Raw genomic sequence first — 25,906 nt, 5'->3', positions numbered from 1 at the left:
AGAAGTGTTCTGTGATTAAATAAGTTTGAGAAATTCTGGGTTCTCTGTTAATGCGCGTTCTGAATCTTTAATCACCGCCTTTCTGCAGGGGGTTGGCAGGGGGTCAGGTAGGGACACCTAGCAGGGCTAGCACCTTCAAGGAATGTCTGGAGACATTTCTGATTGTCACAAAATAGGGGGTGGGCGCTACTGACATCTAGTGGGTAGAGACCAGAAATGCTGTTAAACATACTACACTGCACAAGACAGCCTTCCCTCTCTCTATAAAGAATTATCCAACCCAAAATGCCATTAGTGCCAAGGTTTAGAAACCTTGTTCTAAATTAAACCAGGCCTATCAAAAAGTTGCTCTAATTTTTGGTAACATAAGAATTAAAGATAAAATAATTAGGATGCCAAAACATGAAACAGATTTTCTTTTCCACTCAAGATTTATTATTCTTACCTACTTCTGAAGCCTGTCAAGGATAACCTTCATAGAATAAGTATCTTTACGGATATGGTATAGTAGGCTCAACTCAATGTATACCAGTAGAAGTGTTGAACAAGTAAAAATACTTTATCTTGGTCTTTAAATTCAGAATTTTATTTATATGAGTATCTCTATTTTGCTATTTCTTTTATAACCCTGCTTCCTTCCAGGTTACATTATTTGATAGAGTCATATTTCCAAGGAAAATGTCAACATCACTCCATTCTTCCCTAGCCCCTCTCATAAACTCTCCAAGTAAGTAGAAGTTTTAGAAATAAGGCTTTTCAGTTTCTAAAATAAAACCAAATAAAGGTATAGGAAAATTGCTGACTAAACAGAAACCTTAATGATAAAGTACTACATGGATAACTATCAGCTTCTAATACCCCTCTCTTTCCACTCTGATACATTATAGTTAAAATAGATGTGGGGGATTTTGTTCACAGTTGCTGACAGGGGTAAATCCATTCTTCTGCTGCATCCTTAGGTGACAGGATGGGGGTATTTTTCAGAAAGAAGCCTCAAGAGCTTGATGGTCAAACTGATATGGTGTTAACACAGATTAAACATCTTTAATTTTCAAAAGTTCTTAATCAAGTACTTTATTAATGCCTATGTTATAAGCCTGCCCAGGGAGGGAAATTATATTGAAAGACAAAAGTCATTCTTCTTTCTTAATCTGAGGAAAGAGAGAAAGAAATGTGAATATAATTGAAAGTCTCCATTAAAAAGACAATGGGTATTAACATATAGAGATGAGGACATGATTGGAAATGTAATCATATACACTAACACAGGGGAGGGAAAGTCAACGAAGGTCAGCTCAAGCCTTCCACTTATTTCAACCTAGCTGGTGAAGCAGCACCAACATATGGCATCCCTTGTCCTTACAGCTGCAAAGAACTAAAGCTTCTCTAGCCTTATGCGTTTAGTGGATCTATCTTACAAGGGCATCAGATAGGTCTGGAGTCCATGATAGTAGACATTTCTCCTTTAGTTGAAATCATACAAAATTCCTTCTGGAGGAAAGATATTATAGGATTTTCTACACTGAAAATGAGTAAGAGGAGATCTCAAGATTAACAATGTTTTCAGACATGAAACAGGAATTCAGTCTATCTTGTAATGAATTTTTGTTTTTGCCACTTTCAACCTTTTCTTTGTCTCTTCCCTTCCTGACTCTCTTACAACTATTCCTGCCTATATGCTTCCCTTTCTTATTTACCTGCTGTCTTTTCGTCTTCCACCACCTCCAACCTCTTTCCTCTTTAATAGGATATTTATTTATACCCTGTAGGTTTTATTAAAGACTTGGGATGACTTTTCACTAGTGGGATGATTTTTTACTAGTATATTGATATTTAGACTATAATATTTCCAGCTCTTCTAATGCAGATTAGTATAATATTTAGTTCCTTTCTTATTTCTAAAGCAGAATGAAACATTAAATTAAGTTGCTGTAAACTATACGGCTATTAATAGTTTTTTTTCCTGTAGTCCAGATATCCCCTAGAGAAACTTGGTTCCCTCACCTTCCTCATAGTATAACAAAAAACATTTTAACACTTACTCTTGGATGGAAAGCTATGGCAGTGACAAAATCTATATGCTGAAAACAGCAAAGGCATTCTCTTCTGGAAATGTGCCATAATCTGACTGTTTTATCCATTGAAGAAGAAAGCAGAAAGTAGTTCTATGGAGAAATTGACATTGATTATTTTATCATCATATAAAAAATATTTACACCATAAAAGTGAACTTTTAGTTTTAGTACCTCAATAGTTTTGTTATTATTACTGTTATATGCAGCATCAGACAGCACAAAAAGATATCCAATTCACTTGGACAATCCCATTTTTTCCCCAAATAGTTAAATACCATATTTCTTTGATTCTAAGACTTTTTCAATTACATATTCTGAAATGAGGATGAATCTTATGACTTCTATTGAAAGAAATTTGCAAGATGCCAAGAGAGGACAAGGGTGTGCCTTAGTCGTTGGAGTCTGCACCTACTGGAAGTTTGCATCACTTTGGTTATATTCACATTGATAATACCAGTGAATTTTAACTTACATGAGTTCCCTAACTGTCACTTAACATGCCTTCAAAAAGATCACCGTCCAAAGCAGCATGGAAATGAAAAGTTATTGTGCACCTGTCACACCTCAGGCAAGAAAATTAGAGAATAGAAATTGTCAAATGTCTCAGAATTTTCAAAGCTGGAAGAGGGTAGTGTAACTGACTTAGGCATTATGATGCCTCATCACCAGAAACCAAACATCTATTTGTCAAAAGCTTCCAGCTGGCAGAAGCTCTTTAATTTCTAAACACAAACCTATTTAAGGGAAGAACTATGAGTTATGCTGAACAAGGAAACTCAAATGAAATCTTAGTATTCTTTGGCATGAGTAAAGGTGCTAAACAAATTGAAATAATATTTACTGAGTACCTACAATATGCTAAACATTGCTCTCAGCACTATACAGCAATCCTATGAGGCATGTACATTATTATCTGCTTTTGCAAATGAGAACACTGGGGTAGAGAGGTTAAATAATTTGTCTAAGACTATATAGCTTGTCAGTGGCAGAGCTGCAATTTGAACCCAGGTAGTCTGGCTCTAGGTCAGGCTCTAACCACTATACTACTGTGCAGAGTGCTTATGAAAAATGAGATGCTTCGTTATTTGCTTAAAGTAATAAAGACTATTTAATCTTTGACTGTAAAAAGACTAAGCACAAATATGGATTCAGATATGTTACTATACTGATACATATATGCTATCTGGGCCAGTGGTAAAAAAAAAAAGTATATTTTATGTGGTATACTATTTTAAAATCAAGATATATCTTACAACTAAAAATACAACTTTGACAAGTTAAAAAAAGAGAAAAGAAAAAAATCTAAAAACCCCAGAACAAAAATAAAACCAAAATAATAGAAAAAATAGAATTTTGAAAGATTTACAATAACTTTTGAAACATCTAATAACAATTCTTTTTATTTTCAAGGTCCACTCAGTTCCATAAGTTTTGAAGAGTATATACAGTTTGCTTTATATTTCCTTATATTTAATTAATTAAATATAAATAATTATATTTAATACACTTATATTTAACAAGTGTATAAAAACTAAATCTATGGTCTGCTGTTCATTAAAACTGAATTTATTCAATTCTTCCAACAGTCCATTGGTTTAAGTATACAAAAGAAAAACTAAGACATCCCTAAAAGTGAAGATGTCGAAGATGTGTTAAGACTGGTTCTATTATGCTAAGAGATTTTTGTTCAATAAATACTTATTAACTAAACAAAATTAAATAGTTTTCTTGAACTAAGCATGGTCTTATGAGTCAGAAAAATTAGATTCAGATCTAGGTTCTACCCATAACTAGTTTTGTGATCTGGGATGGGTCAGAGGCCCAGTCTTCTAATCCACAATATGAAATAGCATCCACCTCATAACATTAACAAGGTAAATGTTAAAAAAAAAAAAAAGGAACTAACAAGGTAATTCTTGCTACCTGGCACAAAATAAATTTTCAACAAACAGAAAACCCCCTATAAATATCAACTGTGCTAGATACTGAAAGAAACAACAGTAAAGAAAGTCAGACCCCTACTCTTGAGGGGCTTAGAATCTCATTGTCAATAAGACCTAGAAATGTACATACATAAATAGTTAAGTAAAAAGAAAGTTTAAGGGAAGAGCACACAGACAGATGAAGGCCTTAAGAACAAAACTGAGGTTTTCTGGAGAAGAAATTCTGCCTTAAGACTCCAGTATGACACCTGCTGCGCTTTCAAAGCCTGCCCTACAGATTTTAAACTTGCTTGGCCCCACAACCATGTGAGCCAATTCCTTAAAATAAACCTCCTGATGTATATATTTCCTCTTGGTTCTGTTACTCTGGAGAACCCTGACTGATACAGTGGTCAATGGAGAATTAATTTCTTCAGTTAGTTTTACATTTCACAAAAAATACTGGCTTGCTTTAAGACAGTAAAATGAGTGCAGGGTTCACAATTAGGTGCTTTGTACTTCTTATTATAGATGAATACGATGATCAGATTTAAGGATACTTTAAACTTCCATCTTCTGACAACACAGATTTCATACACGGTAGGGTGAAGGGGGAACAAAGGTACAACTGGGGCTCAATTTAGAATTAGACTACCAGGTGAGGCCCAAGCTTGTTACAGGAGGTTAGAGAAAGATGTTATGAAATACACCCATAATATCTAAACAAATATGATAGGAGTAGCAATTCATAAGTGGAGTGACTCAAAGCTGGAGCTCAGGGAAGCCTGACTTGCTAGTATGTGTGCATGCTCAGTCATGTCCAACTCTTTGGAAGTCCACCAGGCTCCTCCGTCCATGAGATTTTCCAGGCAAGAATACTAGAGCGGGTTGCCCTTCTCTTCTCCAGGGGATCTTCCTGACTCAGGGACTGAACCCACATCTCTTTATTGGCAGTCAGATTCTTCATCACTAAGCCACCTGGGAATCTGACTTGCCAATACATACCAGTGATATCTTTGTGATACGTGAAGTTCTGACATAGTTAAAATATATGGGCATTACCAGTATCCTTGCTAGTATTTTGCTAACTCGGATGACTTTTCTCAATTTAAGGCTTTTAAATATTACTTTCCCCCACAAATTCTTATTATATATTAGATTCTGATTACTGACAAATTTTAATACAAAGAAAGTATATTGAATAATGCAAAAATTCCAAAAACGGCTTCATGTTTCAGATCTCTTAAAAGAAATTTAAAATATCTCTTAAAATTTTTGCAAACTTCTAAGATATTTGATTGGTGGCAAAATAGCCCCCTACTCCTAAAATAATCTTGCTCTAAGGAAAAAAAATGGAGAAGGCAATGGCACCCCACTCCAGTACTCTTGCCTGGAGAATCCCATGGACAGAGGAGCCTGGTGGGCTGCAGTCCATGGCGTCGCTAAGAGTTGGAGATGACTGAGTGACTAAACTCTTTTCACTTTCATGCACTGGAGAAGGAAATGGCAACCCACTCCAGTGTTCTTGCCTGGAGAATCCCAGGGATGGGAGAGCCTGGTGGGCTGCCGTCTCTGGGGTCGCACAGAGTCGGACACGACTGAAGAGACTTAGCAGCAATGAAAAAAAAGCATAAAATGAAGATCTGTAGAATATAATTGTTAAACCTAAATTAATAATGTCATGAAGGTAGCAGACTAGCTCCAAAACAGTCTTGATTGGCTAGGTCAGACTTCATCTTTGTAGTTGAAGTCATATGCATTTTGCTGAGGATAGTTATTTTGCAAAATTACTTTATAAAAGAAGCAAGAAGTATATAGACAGATCCAGATAGAAGCTGTTAAGTAATATAAACATTTTCTTATGAGCCTAATCTATCATTTCTCTTTTTTAATTTCAATTAATTTGTAACTCCCACAAATTAGCTACAGCATTAAGACTTGATGGTGACAATCATACAAATAAAACATTTGTTCTTATCCTAAAAAGTTATATAGAATACAAAATTCAAATAAGAATTTCTTACTTTAGACCAGGAAAGATCAAGCAGATCAGCAGTATGTCCTTTATATTTGCAAAACGGCCGTTGTCGAAATGGTGCATTTTTATCATCAGGGTCTTCGTCAGTTCCACTGCATACCTATTTAGACATGAAAACAAATGTTAAAACTAGAAAAACAAAAGCTTCATACTCTTTCCTCCCTATTTGTTTTCTCTTTGTTTTGTATGATGTGTAACTGAAATTTTGACCCACTAAAACCCAACTCCTCTTTATGTTGAATCTACTACTTATTACTTCCTCACCTCCTTGTCCTAATAAACCAGGATCATCCTTAAAAACATTGTGCTATTGCAATCTTTCCCTCTCTAACAAAGCTCCCACTTTTTTTTTTTTTAGCATCTGTTCCTTTAGGAGAGATGGGAGCAAACACCAGGGGATGATCATGGGCTCAATAAAGGACAGAAATGGTAGGGACCTAACAGAAGCAGAAGATATCAAGAAGAGGTGGCAAGAATACACAGAAGAACTGTACAAAAAAGATCTTCATGACCCAGATAATCACGATGGTGTGATCACTCACCTAGAGCCAGACATCCTGGAACGTGAAGTCAAGTGGGCCTTAGCATCACTATGAACAAAGCTAGTGGAGGTGATGGAATTCCAGTTGAGCTATTTCAAATCCTGAAAGACGATGCTGTGAAAGTGCTGCACTCAACATGCCAGCAAATTTGGAAAACTCAGCTGTGGCCACAGGACTGGAAAAGGTCAGTTTTCATTCCAATCCCAAAGAAAGGCAGTGCCAAAGAATGCTGAAACTACAGCACAATTGCACTCATCTCACACGCTAGTAAAGTGATGCTTAAAATTCTCCAAGCCAGGCTTCAGCAATACGTGAACCGTGAACTTCCAGATGTTCAAGCTGGTTTTAGAAAAGGCAGACGAACCAGAGATCAATTGCCAACATCCGCTGGATCATCGAAAAAGCAAGAGAGTTTCAGAAAAACATCTATTTCTGCTTTATTGACTATGCCAAAGCCTTTGACTGTGTGGATCACAATAAACTGTGGAAAACTCTGAAAGAGATGGGAATCCCAGACCACTTGACCTGCCTCTTGAGAAACCTATATGCAGGTCAGGAAGCAACAGTTAGAACTGGACATGGAACCACAGACTGGTTCCAAATAGGAAAAGGAGTATGTCAAGGCTGTATATTGTCACCCTATTTAAATTTAACTTATATGCAGAGTACATCATGAGAAACGCTGGGCGGGATGAAGCACAAGCTAGAATCAAGATTGCCGGGAGAAATATCAATAACCTCAGATATGCAGATGACACCACCTTTATGGCAGAAAGTGAAGAAGAACTAAAGAGCCTTTTGATGAAAGTGAAAGAGGAGAGTGAATAAGTTGGCTTTAAAGCTCAACACTCAGAAAACTAAGATCATGGCATCCGGTCCCATCACTTCATGGCAAATAGATGGGGAAACAGTAGAAACAGTGGCTGACTTAATTTTTGGGGGCTCCAAAATCACTGCAGATGGTGACTGCAGCCATGAAATTAAAAGATGCTTACTCCTTGGAAGCAAAGTTATGACCAACCTAGACAACATATTAAAAAGCAGAGACATTACTTTGTCAACAAAGGTCCATCTAGTCACAGCTATGGTTTTTCCAGTGATCATGTATGGATGTGAGAGTTGGACTATAAAGAAAGCTGAACACTGAAGAATTGATGCTTTTGAACTGTGGTGTTGGAGAAGACTCTTGAGAGTCCCTTGGACTGCAAGGAGTTCCAACCAGTCCATCCTACAGGAGATCAGTCCTGGGTGTTCACTAGAAGGACTGATGTTGAAGCTGAAACTCCAATACTTTGGCCACCTGATGTGAAGAGCTGAGTCATTGGAAAAGACCCTGATGCTGGGAAAGATTGAGGGCAGGAGGAGAAGGGGACGGCAGAGGATAAGATGGTTGGATGGCATCATCAACTCAATGGACATGGGTTTGGGTGGACTCCGGGAGTTGGTGAGGGACAGGGAGGCCTGGCGTGCTGCAGTTTATTTGGTTGTAAAGAGTCGGACATGACTGAGCAACTGAACTGATCATGATTGGTTTAAGCTAATTAAAATGAGCTCACTCTCTTTTTCACCGATGATTGGTTTAGGCGTAAGCATATGCTAGAATTTTCATCAATAAAACATGAGGGCAGGTTGTTTGCAGATGAGGAGATAGGGAGGCTTCTAGAAAGATTTCCTCACTCTTAAAAAGGAGTATTCTAAAGGGACCTTCCTCTTTTCTGCCTCTGAACACTGCTGTCTGTATGTGACAGTAAGTCACCAAGACAGTAGCAGTCATCTTACTACCATGAGGGGACCAAGTTAAAGAGAACAACAGATAATGAACAGCAAAGCAGGAGGATGGAAGGACTTTGTTTCTCTGATGACGTAACTGAGCTGCTGAATTAACTAACTCTGGAGCTGCCTTACTTCCAGACTGGCTGCCTTATTGTTTAAGACACTTTCAGTTGAATGTCTGTTATTTGAAGTCAAAGCATCCTGACAGGTAGAGGTGGGTAGAAAATAATGCCATGCATGTTTGCCATGCATTTAGTTTACAATATGCTTTTGTATTCATTATCTGAGTGAATCCCAACAACTCTGTGAGGTAGGTATTACCATTATGAAGATGAAGAAATTAACAAAAAAATTGAGGCTCAAAGAGGTCAAAATAATATATTAAAAGTCACACAACCACCTGTAAACAGCAGAACCAAAGCATGTAACTGTAAGTCCAGAGGTTGGTCCTCGTATGTTTTAGAGGATGTTGCTTGAGCAAAAATACAGGTTAGCTAAGACTTGTAAGGGAAGGGTAGGTAGGATAATGAGGAGGGAGAAAACTTGTATGCAAAAAAGTAGGGGATTAGGACAGAAAGGTACTTTGAGACCAGATCATAAAGACCCCTGGATTTGCAGTTTAAAATTTCAGACATTCTAAGGATATGGAGAGCCAAGACAAGTTTCTGAAAAGAAAAAAATAACATGATCTTACTGGGACTTTAGAAAGAGAATGCTGGGTAATAACATAAAAGGTGGTTTGGAAAGAGAGTTGGGGTAGGAAGAGCAGTCAGTAAGTTTAAGAGTAATGAGGGCTTAAATAGGACGGCGGCCATGAGGACAGAAAGAAACTACTCCTGCTAGCTGTTAACAATTTTACAGGTTATAAAAACATCCTCACATCCACTGTGGAGGGAGACCAACAATATCAATGCCCTGACCCTTTGCCAAACACTCCTAATGCTGGATGACTACAGCTACTTCCTCTAATTTTACTGTCAGATTAGTGAGCACCATGGGAAGACACAAAACAAAACAGGCTTCTTGCCCTGTTACATCAAATTCAACTTTATGTTTAATAATCCTTTTCATTTAACTAACTCCTTAGTGTATTGCCCCTAGCCATGATTCCAGGTCTCTTTTTTTCTCCTTAAACATCCATTTTCTTTCATGTATATCTGAATCACTTTGCTGTATACCTGAACCTATCACAACATTGTTAATCAACTATACTCCAATATAAAGTTAAAAAAACATCCATTTTCTTTCCCTTGTATTCTACATATTTTTAAAATACTTCATGTATTTTTGATTATAAAGTAATACATACTCAGTATAGACAAATCAGAAAGCATAGAAAGTAGAAAAACTAAGTTGGCCATCTTCAATCTTTCATTTTTTAAAAATATAATTGCAATCATATTGTACACATGACTTGGGCTTCCCTGTTGGCTCAGTGATAAAGAACCTTCCTGCGAATCCAGGAGACGTGGGTTTGATCCCTGGGTCAGAAAGATCCCCTGGAGAAGGAAATGGCAACCCACTCCCATATTCTTACCTGGGAAATCCCATGGACAGAGGCGCCTTGGTGGGCTGAAGTCCATGGGGTCCCAAGAGAGTTGGACAAGACTGAGCAACTAAACAACATGTGGTTCAGTATTTTCCTTTTATTTTACATGAGCACCTTCCATATTTCACTCTTTGGAAACACCTACTAGTTGCATATGGATGTACCATAATTTAATCATTTCCAATTTGTTGGTAATTTAGACATTTTCAATTTTTTGCGAAATAAACAGCAAATCAACAAACGTCCTGGAACATGAATCTTTATCCCCATTTTATTATTTGTTTATCCTAAAAGAAGTTTCAAAAGGCTTAAACCGGAGATTTGTGTAGTATCTTCTGTAGTCTTAACGTGTACATGTGTGTTAGTCGCTCAGTTGTGTATAATTTTTTGCAACCCCATGGACTGTAGCCTGCCAGGTTCCTCTGTCCACGGAATTCTCCAGGCAAGAATACTGGAGTGGGATGCCATTTCCTTCTCCACAAAAACTGGGTGCCTGGGCCCCTGCTGGGGACCTCCTCCTGTAATCCTAATAAAATCAGGTAAATTTACTGAAGAAAATTTTAGAAATACAGAGAAATATAAAGAATCAAATAAAAATGACCTAAAACCCCATCACTTAGAGGTAACTACTAGTTATAATTTATAAATTTTAAAATCTATAAATATTTATAGATATTTTTAGTCAAGATTGGGATAATATATCTAACTTTTCATTCTGCTTTTTTCACTATACATTTAGGATATTTTTTAATGGCATTAAATAATCTTTGAAAAGAATTTAAGGACTGCAACATAATAATCTATTACACTGTATAGATTATACCACAGTTTTTATTTTCCAACCATAAAAATTTCATTTGTTGAAATTTTAGCTATTCTGAAAACAAAAATCCTTTTACTTAAATCTTTGGGCATATATGATTATTTCTTTATGATATATTTTAAAGGCAGAATTACCAAATGAAATCTTATATATTTTATCTATATCTCTCTGAATAGATACATATATGTAGAGAGATATTTTTCTCTCTTTGTAAATATAATGTATATATTAAACCTTATTATGAATATTTCAAATATACACAGAAGTAGATAAAATAATATACAGTAAAATAAACTCCATGCATCCATCACCTTCTTTAATGATTATCAACATTTTATTCATCTTGTTTTATCAATCTTCCCACTTTTATGTATTTGCTTATTTTTGCTGGAGCAGTAAAAGTAAGATCTAAACATCATTTTATCAGTAAATATTCTATACATATCTCTAACTAACAATCTCTCTTTTAAATATAACTATCATTATATTATCATACCTAAAAATACCATTTGTATCATCTAATATCTAATTTATATCTAAACATCCTGATTATATAAAAATGTCATTTTAAAGTTAGATTGCTTTGAAAATTTGCTAACATTTTGATATTTATTAACACTTACTATATACCAGGTATGGTATATAACTTGAATGCCAAAATAAATATTTCAAATCTACGTATAATCTATTCTCAGTATTTAAGTCCGAATAAGCCTTTTAAAATATGTCAGACTATGTCATTCTCTGTTCAAAAACTCTCCATCGGCTTCTTTCTCAGAGTAAAAGCCAAAGTCCCTGCAGTGGCCTACATATTATGGCTGCCCCATCTATACCTCCATGACTTCATTTTCTACTACTTTTCTCTTGCTCACTGGCTCCAACTACCCAGGCCTCAATGCTATAATTACTGAACATACCAGAACTCCTGCCTTTTCACTGTTTCACATGCTGCTGTTCCCTCTACCTGGAATGTTCTTCTCCTCCACATAGCCAGATAGATGATCCCTCTCACCTCCTTCAAGTTTTCCTCAAATGACAACTTTTCAATGAAGCTTTGCTTGTCCACTGTATTTACCTCCCATCACCCCACTTTGTTTTATTTTTTTCCATGAAAACTTTCACCTTCTAATATATTACAAAATTTACTTGTTTTGTTTCTCTGTCTTCAACCACGAGAGTAAGTTTCATAAAAATAGATTTTTTGGTTTCTTTTATTCACTACTATATCCCCAGCCTTCATGGATCACAGCCTTGTCATGGAGAAGTGGCTTGCATAACTCAATGAAGCTCTGAGCCATGCTGTGCAGGGTCACCCAAGAAAGATGGGTCATAGTAGAGAGTTCTGACAAAATGTGGTCCACTGGAGGAGGGAATGGCAAACCACTCCAGTGTTCTTGGTGTGAGAACCCCATTAACATAAACAGTATGAAAAAATAGAAAGATATGACACCAAAAGATGAGTGCCTCCCCCCGCCCCCTGCAGGTCAGAAGGTGTCCAATATGTTACTGGGAATAGTGGAGAGCAATTACTGCTGCTGCTGGTGCTAAGTCGCTTCAGTCGTGTCTAACTCTGCGACCCCATAGACGGCAGCCCACCAGGCTCCCCCGTCCCTGGGATTCTCCAGGCAAGAACACTGGAGTGGGTTGCCATTTCCTTCTCCAATGCATGAAAGTGAAAAGTGAAAGTGAAGTCGCTCAGTCATGTCTGACTCTTCGCGACCCCATGGACTGCAGCCCACCATGCTCCTCCGTCCATGGGATTTTCCAGGCAAGAGTACTGGAGTAGGTTGCCATTGCCTTCTCTGGGCAATTACTAATAGCTCCAGAAAGAAAGAAGTGGCTGGGCCAAAGTGGAAATGATGTTCAGTTGTCGATGTGCCTGGTGGTGAAAGTAAAGTTCAATGTTGTAAAGAAAAATAGTGTGTAAGAAGCTAGAATGTTAGGTTCATGAATCAAGGTAAATTGGATGTGATCAAGCAGGAGATAGCAAGAGTGAACATCAATATCTTAGTAATCAGTGAACAAAAGTGAATGGGAATGGGCCAATTTAATTCAGATGGCCATTACATCTGCTACTATAGGCAAAAATCCCATAGAAGAAATGGAGTAGCCATCATGGTCAACAAAGAGTTTGAGATGTAGTACTTGGGTGCAATCTCAAAAATGACAGAATGATCTCAGTTCATTTCTAAGGCAAACTACTCAACATCATAGGAATCCAAATCTATGCCCCAACCACTGATGTTGAAGAAGCTGAAGTTGACCAGTTCTATGAAGACCTACAAGCCCTTTTAGAACCAACATCTAAAAAAAAAAAAAAAAAAAAGTCCTTTTCATCATAGGGAATTGGAATGCAAAAGCAGGAAGTCAAGAGATACCTGGAGTAACAGCCAAGTTTGGCCTTGGCGTACAAAATGAAGCAGGGCAAAGGTTAACAGAACTTTGTCAAGAGAACACACCGGTCATAGCAAACATACTCTTCCAACAACACAAGAGACAACTCTACACATGGACATCACCAAATGGTCAATACTGAAAACAGACTGATTACATTCTTTACAGCCAAAGATGGAGACGCTCTACACAGTCAGCAAAAAGAAGATTTGGAGCTGACTGTGGCTCAGATCATGAGCTCCTTATTGCAAAATTCAGGCTTAATTGAAGAAATTAGGGAAAACCATTAGGCCATTCAGATATGACCTAAATCAAATCCCTAATGATTATATAGTGGAAGTGACAAACAGATTCAAGGGACTAGATCTGGTACACAGAGTGCCTAAACAACTATGAACAGAGGTTCATAACACTGTACAGTAGGCAGTGACCAAAACAAGCACCAAGAAAAAGAAATGCAAGTAGGTAAAGAGGTTGTCTGAGGAGGCTTTACAAATAGCTGGGAGGTGAAAGGCAAGGGAAAAAAGGAAAAATATACCCAACTGAATGAAGTATTCCAGAGAATATCAAGGAGAGATAACAGGCCTTCTTCAATAAAAGTACAAAAAAGTAGAGGAAAACAATAGAATGGGAAAGACTAGAGACCTCGTCAAGAAAACTGGAGATACCAAAGGAACATTTCATGCAAGGATGGGAAAATAAAGGACAGGAAATGTAAGGACCAAACAGAGGCAAAAGAGATAAAGAACAGGTGGCAAGAATACACAGAACTATACAAAAAAGGTCTTAAGGACCTGGATAACCATGATGGTGTGGGCACTCACCTAGAGCCAAACATCCTGGAGTGTGAAATCAAGGGGGCCTTAGGAAGCATTACTATGAACAAAGCTAGTGGAGGTGATGGCATTCCAGTTGAGTTATTTAAAATCCTAAAAGGTGATGCTGTTAAAAGTGTTGCATTCAAAATGCGAGCAAATTTGGAAAACTCAGCAATGGCCACAGGACTGGAAAAGGTCAGTTTTCATTCCAATCACAAAGAAGGACAGTGCCAAACTACCATACAGTTGTGCTCATTTCACATGCTACTAAGTTTATGCTCAAAATCCTTCAGCTAGGCTTCAACAGTATGTGACCCAAAACTTCCAGATGTACAAGCTGGGTTTAGAAAAGGCAGAGGAATCGAGATCAAATTGCCAACATTCACAGGATCACAGAGAAAGCAAGGGAGTTCCAGAAAAACATCTGCTTCATTGACTGTGTGAAAGCCTTTGACTGTGTAGATTACAACAAACTGGAAAATTCTTCAAGAGATGAGAATACCCCTTACCTGCCTCCTGAGAAACCTGTATTCAGGTCAAGAAGCAACAGTTAGAAGCAGACATGAACAACAGACTGGTTCCAAATTGGGAAAGGAGTAGGACAAGGCTGTATATTGTCACCCTGCTTAGTTAACTTATACGCACAGTACATCATGTGAAATGCCAGGCTGGATGAATCACAAGCTGGAATCAAGACTGCCGGGAGAAATATCAATAACTTCAGATATGAAGATAACACTACCCTTATGGCACAAAGTGAAGAGGAACTAAAGAGCCTCTTGATGAAGGTGAAAGAGGAGAGTGAAAAAGCTGGCTTTAAACTCAACATTAAAAAAACTAAGGTCATGGCATCTGGTCCCATCACTTCATGGCAAATAGAAGAGGTAAAAGTAGAAGCAGCAACACATTTTATTTTCTTGGGCTCCAACATCACTGAAGAAAGTGACAGCAGCCATGAAAGTGACAGCAGCCACACAAAGATGCTTGCTCCTTGGAAGGAAAGCTATGACAAACCTAGACAGCATATTAAAAAGCAGAGACATTACTTTGCCAGTAAAGGTCCATATAGTCAAAGCCGTGGTTTTTCCAGTAGTCGTGTAAAGATGTGAGAGTTGGACTGGAAAGAAGGCTGAGCATCAAATAATTAATGCTTTTGAATTATGGTTTTAAGACTCTTGAGAGTCTCTTGGAAAGCAAGGAGAAGTGCCTAACACATTTTTGACATTTAATAATTGTTTGTTGACTGAACCAAATATAAACTACTGTGCATTTTTAATAAAATACTGCATGTGTACAATTTCACAAAAATTTCCTCTCACTTTCTTATAGTTAAGTCCTTTCATCCAAGTTTTAGACTCTAATGATTTTGAAGGGGATCAGAATGTCACCCCAAAACATGCCCCTTTGCCTAGGATTATTTTGAGCTGAAGGCAACTGAGAAGAAACAGAGACAAGAAAAAACATCTGCCCTCCTCCCTTCTACTTGAAAGCAGAGCATAAAATGCCCTTTGTGAATGTGTCTCCCCCTCACCTCTCCCTTACCAGGAAGGAGAGAATCAATCTTATCTGCCTAAACAGAATCTTAGTAAATAACCATTACCTTCCATTAGTTTCCCCAACAGATTTACCTTCTCACAATTTACTGCCCCTAAAAGCCTAAACTCCTTTTTCTTTATCTTGTCACTTTTCCACTAACTTTGCTCTTTGTTAAAATGATATATAAGCTCCTGTGTATAACAGCTTTTTGGGGTCTTCACTCTTTCCCTAGGAAGGCCTCCATATGCATACATAATAAACTGTCTCTCCTCTTAATCTGTCTTTTGTCAGATTATTTCATAGATCCAAGCCACAGAACATAAGATAGTAGAGGAAACTTTTTCCTCCCCTACAATCTATTCTCAAAAATTCTAAGCAGAAATTAAATGCTATAACACCCATATTGGTATTCCACTAATCAAGCACACCAAACATAAATAGATTTATCCAAGAAAAACATTAATTTTTAGGCAAACATCATACTTACAACTTCTAGTGTCAAGAAGAAATGTTACATGACTGTAGCATAGTGGAGCAAACTAAACACACCCCTCTTCCTTTCTTCCTTATGTTTACTGAGCTACTTTCGGAAATCAATAGAAACAGAGTATAAGAGCCAGAATTCTAGGCATGGCATGACCAATGAGTAGGTGAATGATGTTGGGTATGTCACTCTGTATGCCCAACTGTACAATAAGTGCTTTTATGGACTCTATTTTGCATGGATGCTAAGAAGGCAAGAGTCTATAAGAGATGTAAGTCTATATCTCAAAAGAGATAAAATATAAGATATCACTATCATGAGGAAAAAGAAAAAAGAACACATATATAAGGGAAATAAACTCAACCGTGCTTACTGTGCCTCACTGCAGCAAGTAATAGGCTCAAAGGTAATACTAGATATCAAACTCCAAAGGCATAGAGGCTTCATTTAACTGTCTCCATACAGAATGACAGACATGAAAGGAACCCCAAAGAATCTTTTCCTGAAAATAACAGATATAAATGATACTCAACTACTCCAGAAAAAAGAGTTGAGTACTTCAGGGCATCAGTACTTTTTGGGTCAAAGAACTACTATGTTCATTTCCCATCCCCCGCCCCCTACAACCCAGCTGCACCGCACAGCATGTGGGATCTTAGTTACCCAACCAGGGACTGAACCCTTTGTTTCCTACAGTGGAAGTGTGGCATCCCAACCACTGGACTGCCAGGAAAGTCCCTATGCTCCTCATTTAATAGGTCTTCTACTCAAACAATGTTGGGAGTTACTTAGGGGTTTGGGGCGGGGGGTAGGAATGGAAGTAGTTAATAATCTGTAAGTAGCATTGTTAAAATAAGATAATATAAGATGGTACAAATAGTCCCTGTTTTTAATAGTAATCAAGACCTGGAAACTCTACTGTGAATTAAATTAATAAAAGCAAATCCTTTTCCCCTAAAGCAAAGTAGTTAAAATTTTAACCACTACATTAGTTAGTGAAGGCTTTATGGAGGAAATGGGCCTTGAAGAACAGGCAAGTTTAAAGTAGAAAAAAAGGGAGATTGCAGGCATCCAGATAAGGGAATAGGAATGAATGAAAGGTATAGAAGTGGTAATTTAACACTGATTTAGGCCTGCCGCAGTCAGGCATGGGGTTAGGTTCAAGGATACTAAGATCTGTGATACACAGATTTTTGCCTTCAATCGGTTCTGAGCCTAGCCAGAGGGACAAACTGCCAAGGAAGACACAGTAAGTAATATCAATGTCAAAGTACATATGACATACTATCAGAACACAAGTGAGGAACAATTTTGCTTGCATGACTCAGGGAAAATAATAAGAGAAGATATGATATTTAGGCTGAATCTTGAAGGATAAGTAGGGCTTTGCTCTGTAAGGAAAGGGGATAGGAAGGGAATTCCTGGCAAAGCAAACCACATGAATGAAGACATGAAAGTGAGTGTTTAGGGTACAGACCTACACCTAGCCTAGCAAGTAGGATGCAGAGGTACTAGGAAATTAGTACTGAGTTAAAAAGGTAAGAAGAGGTAATATCAGGAAGGATGGTGACAAGGAGCCACTAGACGATTTAAAATCACAAAATGATAGTAAGGTCTAGAATTCCCTGATGGTCCAGTGCTTAGGATTCCTTGCTTCCAAAGCAGGGGCCACAGGTTCCATTCGCAAGCCTTGTGGTGTGGCAAAAAAAAAAAAAAAAAATCTAGTGGCAGTAGAGACCAGAGACAGAAAACCCAATTAGGAGGCTACAGCAAACATCTAAATAAGTATCAAGGGTCAAGATGATGTGAGTGATGAGGTGACAGACTCCATGGGCATAGGAAGAGGTAGATTGGATAGAATTTTTAACTAATTTGACCTGTGAGTAAGATAGAAAAAGTAATAGAGTGTTTCTAACTGAGTTAAAAAGGTAACTTATGGATGTTGATGCCATTAAAGATGGCTCAAAAGAGCAGAAGCAGGGTTGTGGGTAGATAATAATAAAAAACATTTTCATGAATGATCATTAATATCTAACCAGCTGCTCAAGTCAGACACATGGGAATCATCCTATGCTACTCATTTTTTGCCCCAGGTAGTGAGTTATCAATTCTTTCTTTTATATTTCTCAAATTCAGCTCCTCTTTATGGTTTCTAGACTCATTGCTATCATAATCTACCATAATTGAAGTACTCATTTACTTATGAAGTTGAAAGCCTCTTAAATAGTCTCCCTGTCTCTAGCCTGGAACCTCCATCCAATCTGTCTTTTACACTGCTACCAGAATGCTCTTTCCAAAACAAAAATCTAAACATTTTAACTCAGCTTCTGCTCTAAACTCCTCAAAGTCCATCCTTCTCCAGTACCTTGAGGATAAAGTTCATGCCTTGGTTTAACATAAAAAGCCACTTAAAATCCCAATCCTGTCTACCTTTCCTATAACTCCCACACATGCAGCCTTTGGTCCAGCCAGGCAGTACCTTTAACATGCCATGCTGTTTCAGCCTCCATGCTTTTGCACTTGCTATCTGCTCTGATACTCCCCTTCCTTCCTTGTCTTACTCCTCGTTCAAAAGCCTCCAGGGAGCTTTTCCTGATACCTTGATTCATAAGGCTAACTTGTATATTTGTGTAGTATCTTCGATCGAGTATTACCATCAAATACTATAACTGCAGGGATATCTATTTCACTAGTCAGCAAGATCCCTGAGGCCACAAAATAAGTCTCCTTTGATTTTGCTGAATCTAGCAGTGTGTGGAACATGTAACAGATACTCAAAACTGATGTGCTTAAAGAACATGTAGGTGGAGAGAGCCTTTATATATTGTTATGTGAAAAGGGCAGCATGCACAATAAGATTTCATTGTTGTTTAAAAAACATAAAGCTCTTGAAAGAAAACAAGAATTTTAGAGCCAAAGCCAGTTCAGGATTGGCGGCAGTGAGTGAATATCTTAATTGAGAACGGACAAAGGACAAAACTCAGGAGAAACAGCAATACTTAAGGGGGTGGAAGAGGAAGAGACAGCAGGGGTATAGGAAGAGAACAAGGAAGAACAGAACCATGGAAAGCTGAGGGGAGAATGTTTAGAGTAGGGAAAAATTAGTGTCAAATACCATAGAGCTAATGAAATCCCAGGAAAATACTACTGAGCAGGTGAACATTTTAGGTTCTCTGTATTTACATAATCTTTGCCTCACTCAACACATAAGCACCACAGGGGACAGCTTAGAATATTTTGCATTCTGCTTTTTAGGTTTAAAACTGGTTATATTTAATTTTCCAGCTCTGAGACCAAATGAAAATCATTAAGATATTTTAAACTATCTGACACTGGGATAAAGCATTTACTAAACCAAGAAGATGGAAAAATTAAGATATTTCAGTATCTTTTTTTCTTTTCTTAGTTATTTCTTATTCAGGTATCCGTTACTTTTATCATTTTAAAAATATCTAGGGACTTCCCTGGTGGGCCAGTGTCTAAGACACTGTGCTTCCACTGAAGGGGGAACAGGTTCAATCCCTGGTCAGGGAACTAAGATCTCACATGCTGTGTGGTGTGGGCAAAAAATAGGAGAAAATTTTTAAATAAAGTATCTCACATGGATTTGAGGAGAGGGAATTTCTTTTGTTTAGATTTATATTAGTATGGTAGCTTGAGTAATATTAGATACTGTCTGACAACCTTTAACCATCACAATTTTTCATTTACTAATTCTAACAGAAGGAATTCTCATTTCTAATGCATCTCAATTTTAACTACTTTCATGAATCTGTAATATCTGATAAACAATGTTACTTTATGATTAAAAAAAAATCATAGCATGTAACAACAGTAACCATAAAATAATGAACATACCCCTGTATCTGTATCAGATTTTGATGAATTTAGACTTTCCTGAGAAGGTGATGGGGACACACGTCCTAAAACGACATAGTAATTGTAAAAAGGCATGTATGTATATACAACTGTATATACACACACACAGAAAACATCAATCACAAATAATAACACAGTAACACCTAATTAAAAGTCATAGAATGCATCATTCTAGAAAAATGTATTTTTCTAAACAAGCAAAGCATTAACTCTTAGGCACCAAAGTATTTGTTTTTATTATTTTTATATAGAATCTTTATAAATTGGCTTAACCACATGTCCAATTTAATAAAATATTGTTATATCCTCATTATTCATTGTGAAGACATTCTTGTCAATCAGAACAATTAGCAAGATGAACAATAAAGGGGTAAAAAGTGTCTGGGCTGGGTTAAATCTCAATTGTTGTTGTTGTTGTTGCTAAGTCGCTTCAGTTGTGTCTGACTCTGTGCGACCCCATAGACGGAAGCCCATCAGGCTGGGCTGGTGCCTGGGATTCTCCAGGCAAGAACACTGGAGTGGGTTGCCATTTCCTTCTCCAATGCATGAAAGTGAAAAGTGAAAGTGAAGTCGCTCAGTCGTGTCTGACTCTTTGCGACCGCATGGACTGCGGCCTACCAGGCTCCTCCGTCCACAGGATTTTCCAGGCAAGAAATCTCAATGGCCACTGAAAATAGTCTTTATGCTCTAGGCAGGGCAATAAAAGAAATCTATAATAAACAGCTTTACTTTCTGTCAACTCATTATGATCTCAAACTATGTCGTTATAACATATTGCAAACAACCTCATGGGGCTACTAAAGTATATGGGTCCCGCTGGCCAGTTTAGTGGCTCTCCCTAGATTTCTATGTTCCTCAAATTACTACTGCAACTATATTCTATACTCCTGCCCATGGTCACCTCTATTCTTCTTTCTCTCATATCTTAGCTTCATGTATTCAGCCTTGGATGATTGGATAGCAAGAGGTTTGTGGTGAAAATGTACTGCAGTTAAGTAACGACAATAATTACAAGAAAAGAATCCTATACACTTAAAGCTCCTAAAACATCAATTCTAAACACTTTGCTGATAACATAATTCAGAAATATTTTACATAGTTGTAATCGTGTGTACACACATCATATTCTGGGATTTCTCTTTTCCATTTAACCTAGTTTCATATACTCTTTGATGTATTGACAAATCACATTTACTTTCCATGGCTTATGTTTCCTTAATCATTCTTTACTTATTAGAGGTATGTATTATTCTCATTCTTTTTCTAGATTAATCACACATTTCCTTTTAACCTAGGATAGACCTGAAAGTTACCAGGGGAAACCAAACAACCTTGTCCTCAATAGTTCATGAATTTAACTCTGCAGTATACCTGATAAGAGATAAAGTCAAAAACTTTGTGGTAGTTTTTTCCACTGGGTTTAGATGCTTTTTGCTGTTGACTTCTGTCTTATTTTTAGGTTTGTGGCTTATATGGAAAATAGTGGTTGCTGCAAATGATTGCCAGATAAGAGGGCATTATTATACCTAAAATGTAAAAATGCCAGATGTCTCTGGATTTTTTAAACCCCGCCAATAAAGGAAAAATACCTTCTGTATTGTATTTCATTCGCATATTGTTGAAATAGTCAAAAGCATTTTTTAAAGCCCATATTCTCACTACATTGTCTTGTCCAGCAGAGGCAAGTAATCTGCCACAGTGAGAAAATTTCATGGTCCACACAGCTCCCTGTGAAAACAAAGGAAGGTTCAAAGTTCAAAAGCTGAGCCATTATTTTTCAGCCAAAAAAACCCCTTATAAGTTGTATGCCAAATGATACATAAAGTCCCTGAATATGAACAATTTCCATTCCAAAAGTGCCTTCATAAATCCAATTTGTTCTTAAGTCCAACAAAGTTAGCTTAGGTATACCCAACTAACACAATCGGCTATATAATACTGTACTGTAATAGATTTATGACACTTTTCAAACAAATAATATACAAACACAAAAAATTAAGACAACATTTTTAATCTTACAGTACAGTACCTTGAAAAGTACAGTAGTACCACCTATATCACCACTGCTTTTATACTTGCTTCCAGACATCCTGGACTTGAAATAAGGATACTGTACTACCGTACTCTATACAGTACTGTAAAGTACACAAAAGCACAACCACCTGAAGAGGATGCACACATGTGACCATGTATGCCAGACACGTGAACTAGCTTACATGATTGTACATGCGAACGCAGATTCGCATCTTTGAAAGTTAGCAGGTTGAAGGTTTGTATATAGGGGACTTATTGTATACTAAAATAATGCTCACATTACTAGCTCCATTTAAAGCTAACAGTCCAGTGGTGCTATAATACCACAAAAGGGGCCTTTAGAAGACGGGGGAAAGACAGCTGAGCTACAGTTTTCTATAATGTAAACTAACATCTTCAAGACCCATATATTGTCCACATATTAATGGAAATGGGAAATCTGAGGTGGCCAGAAACCTTCACTGCAAAAGTACAAAGCCTAGTCTGGGGTCTTAGTCTCCTAGCTGAACATGACAGCAAGTGGAATAGGAGGGGGCACAGCCCTGAGAATAGCAATAACAACTCCTGACAAGGGCTGAGGGAAGAATAAGGTGCACCTTAGCAGTAACCCTCACAGCACTGGGCATTTGGAAGTGTTGGAATGGTGTGGTCTCATTCTGTTTTTCTCCCCAGAAAAAAGTTTTGTAGCATATTGCTAAAATTCTCAGACAGACAGTACTGAAAAGAGTGGGGAGGTATTTGGGGAAAGCAATAAAGAACGTGAATCCTTAAATTGGAAAGGCCAAATCCCAAATAATCTTATAACCACTATTAAATTGATAACATACATCTATGCAGATCAAAAAGATCATCCAAGTTAGAGGTAACAGTTTATTTAATGGAATATTCATTTCCACAAAATTCCCACAAAAATGTTAAGAAATTTGTCATTTGGAACTTATTGCCATGAGATTTTAACTTAAAACTAGAAATACTGAAAAAGACTCAATACAGTACAAGGAAATTCATCAGATTCCCTAAGGAACTTACTATAAACAACTCAAGCTTTTTAAAAACTTTTATTTTATTAAAGTGTAGCTGATTTACAATGCTCTGTTAATTTCTGCCATACAGCAAGCACAGTGTTTCAGTTGTAAATATAATACATATTCTTTTTCATACTCTTTTCCATTATAGTTTATCACAGGATATTGAATATAGTTCCCTATGCTCTACAACTCAAACGTTTTATGTGTAGATTATAAGTACCAAAGTAAATTCAAATCTGGTTGCCACCTGATATGTATAAGCCAACTTTTAGATTTAAAAATGTAAATAAATAAGTAGATACCCTGGTCAAAGACCCACAGCATCACTTACCCAGTTCTGAGTTTATTACACTCTTCCCTGTGTTTCTAGCATTTTCAGGGGGTAACTGTGATGTACTTTGTGAACTTGACATCTACTTTGGTACATTTTAAGACAACGTGTACCTCTATCTCTCTCTTTGCTCTTTCACTTCACAAAATATACCGAGCTTCTGAAATATTTGTATAAATTATTTAAAATATACGAGGGAACATTTTAAACATTGTTCAAAGTGACAGATCACCCTTAATTGCTTTTAAGTTTGGTACCTTTCTTTGGTAAAAGAAAGTTTACACAGCTTTCTTAATGATACAGGCCTAGAGTTTACTTATAAGTCACTTCTTGAACAACAATTCAGAGATGGACTCTGCATTACTTATTCATTAAATCATATTAATATCAATTCACTCTTCAGGCTCAGGATAGCAAAATTATATATATAAGAAGACATCAGCTTTATAGAAGTCAAATTATTTCTCTCAACGAAAACAGAATCAATCCTTAAAAATAAAAAGGTTGGCGGATTCATTTTGATATTTGGCAAAACTAATACAATTATGTAAAATTTAAAATAAAATAAAATTTAAAAAATAATAATAATAAAAAAAATAAAAAAAAATAAAAAGGTTGCTTACCATATGTTCACCACTAAGATCTTGTACCACTTTGATCTGATCAAAATCGTAAGGTCCTTTGAAGCCATGTGCTGCTTTGAATTTAACTGGTCTTGTGTATGGCATTCCTTCATCATCACTTGATGAAGGATCATCTTGATCAGTATGAAAAACTGAATAGAAAAGCAATAGAAAGCATCACTAGCTAATGTAGATATTGCTACAATCATATTTTCATACCTACTGCTTACCAAGAAGATTCATTAATTGGAAAAGCAAAATCTGTCTACTACTAAATAGCATATTGGTTTAGCAGCATGGAGTCTGGTAGTACCAGACTGCCTGGGTCCAAATTCAGCTCTGTCATTATCTATGTGACTATGGGCAAGGTATTTGACCTTTCTGTGCCTCAGTTTTCCTATCTATAAAATGGGATAATAATGGTATCCCTGCTGTATTCAGTCATGGGGGTTTCCCTGGTGGCTCAGTGGTAAAGAAGCTGCCTGCAATGCAGGAGACATGGGTTCAATCCCTGGGTCGGGAAGATCCCCTGGAGAAGGAAATGGCAATACATTGCAGTATTCTTGCCTGGGAAAACCCATGGACAGAGGAGCCTGGTGGGCAACAGTCCAGAGTCACAAAGAATCAGATATGACTTAGTGACTAAACAACAACAATAATGGTACTTACTTCATAGACTTTTTAAGAGGAGTAAATGAGCTAATACAGGTGAAAGTGCTGAGAGTAGTGTTTGGCACAGAATAAATACCATGTAACAAATCAATACAGTTATAACAAGGGCACAGGAAGTTAAGGTGCAGAAATTCAGAAAATCTACCTAATTTTGAGAATATTTATAAACACTAGTCTTACAAAATTTACAACTGATTATTGAACAAACACCTCTTCCAAGTTGCTGCAGTCACAAAATATGTACAAATTCGTGTTTAAGATAAATAAATTTTTCTTTCCACTCATAAAATTGATAGTGAGAGTAATATGATTTATTGAAATGCTAAGATAAAAGCTATAAAGATTTATTACTTTCAATAAAATAGAATGTTTATTATAAACTACAGGCTAAACTTAAATGACTACAAATCAATTAAATATTCAGTTGAAGGGTTCTATTTCCCTTACCTTCGTCTCTAACACTTTTAACTTTATTTACAGCACGTTCACCATATTCCTCAGCAAGGTGCTTCGCTCTCTTTACTGATTTTCCTAGGAACTTCTTTAGTTGAGTCCTTACCAAAAATGTAAAAAAAAACCCAACCCAGATTACTTCTTATTAACTCAAAAGTTCAACAATTCACAGATAATCTCATGAGCTGTGACTGGTAAAGAGTATCATTTTGAAATAATTCCTTTTTTATATAAATAGTAGGTGTTTAACACCCCAAATCCCTTGTTCTATGGAATAAATATACTCAAATCAATATGGCTACAAAGGAAATACAGGCAGTCCCCCCAATGACAGTATCATATCCTCTACAGCATTATCATGTCACTAGAGGAAAACATAGGTAGAACACTCTTTGGCATAAATTGCAGCACTATCTTTTTGGAGCTAACTCCTGGAGTAATGAAAATAAAAACAAAACAAAAAAAAATGGGATCTAATTAAACTTAAAAGCTTCTGCACAGCAAAGGAAATCATAAACAAAACAAAAGACAACCCACAGAATGGGAGAAAATATTTGCAAATGAAGTGACCAGCAAGGGACTAATCTCCAAAATATAAAAAACAGCTCCTGCCAGCTGAATATCAAAAAAACAAAAACAAAACAATCCAATTAAAAATGAGCAGAAGATCTAAATAGACATTTCTCCAAAGAAGACATATATATGGCAAAAAAGCAGACAGAAAGATGCTCAACATCCTTAATTATTAGAGAAATACAAATCAAAAATACAACAAGGCATCACCTCACATCAGCCAGAATGGTCATCATCAGAAAGTCTACAAACAATAAGTGCTGGAGAGGGTAGGGCAAAAAGGGAACCCTCCCACATGTTGGTGGGAATTTAAATTGGTAAAACCACTATGGAGAACAGTATGGAGATTCTTTAAAAAA

The 25,906-nt window shown here is 36.9% G+C and overlaps 1 protein-coding gene across 1 annotated transcript in view; it reads right to left on the bottom strand.

Annotated features, from left to right (window-relative positions):
* Window positions 1–25,906, bottom strand: part of WDR44 (WD repeat domain 44) — a gene marked incomplete in the record, with an annotated part of 85,238 nt that overhangs the window by 1,712 nt on the left and 57,620 nt on the right. The window contains 6 exon segments of the mRNA XM_045164556.1: window positions 2,043–2,165; window positions 6,022–6,135; window positions 19,813–19,877; window positions 21,423–21,561; window positions 23,850–24,001; window positions 24,969–25,075. Of these exon segments, the coding sequence (XP_045020491.1) occupies window positions 2,043–2,165; window positions 6,022–6,135; window positions 19,813–19,877; window positions 21,423–21,561; window positions 23,850–24,001; window positions 24,969–25,075 (700 nt within the window).

Source organism: Bubalus bubalis, chromosome X, assembly GCF_019923935.1.
Source record: "Bubalus bubalis isolate 160015118507 breed Murrah chromosome X, NDDB_SH_1, whole genome shotgun sequence".
NCBI lineage: Eukaryota > Metazoa > Chordata > Mammalia > Artiodactyla > Bovidae > Bubalus > Bubalus bubalis.
The sequence above is the reverse complement of the archived record's forward strand: the minus strand, read 5'-3'. Positions and strand labels throughout refer to the sequence as shown.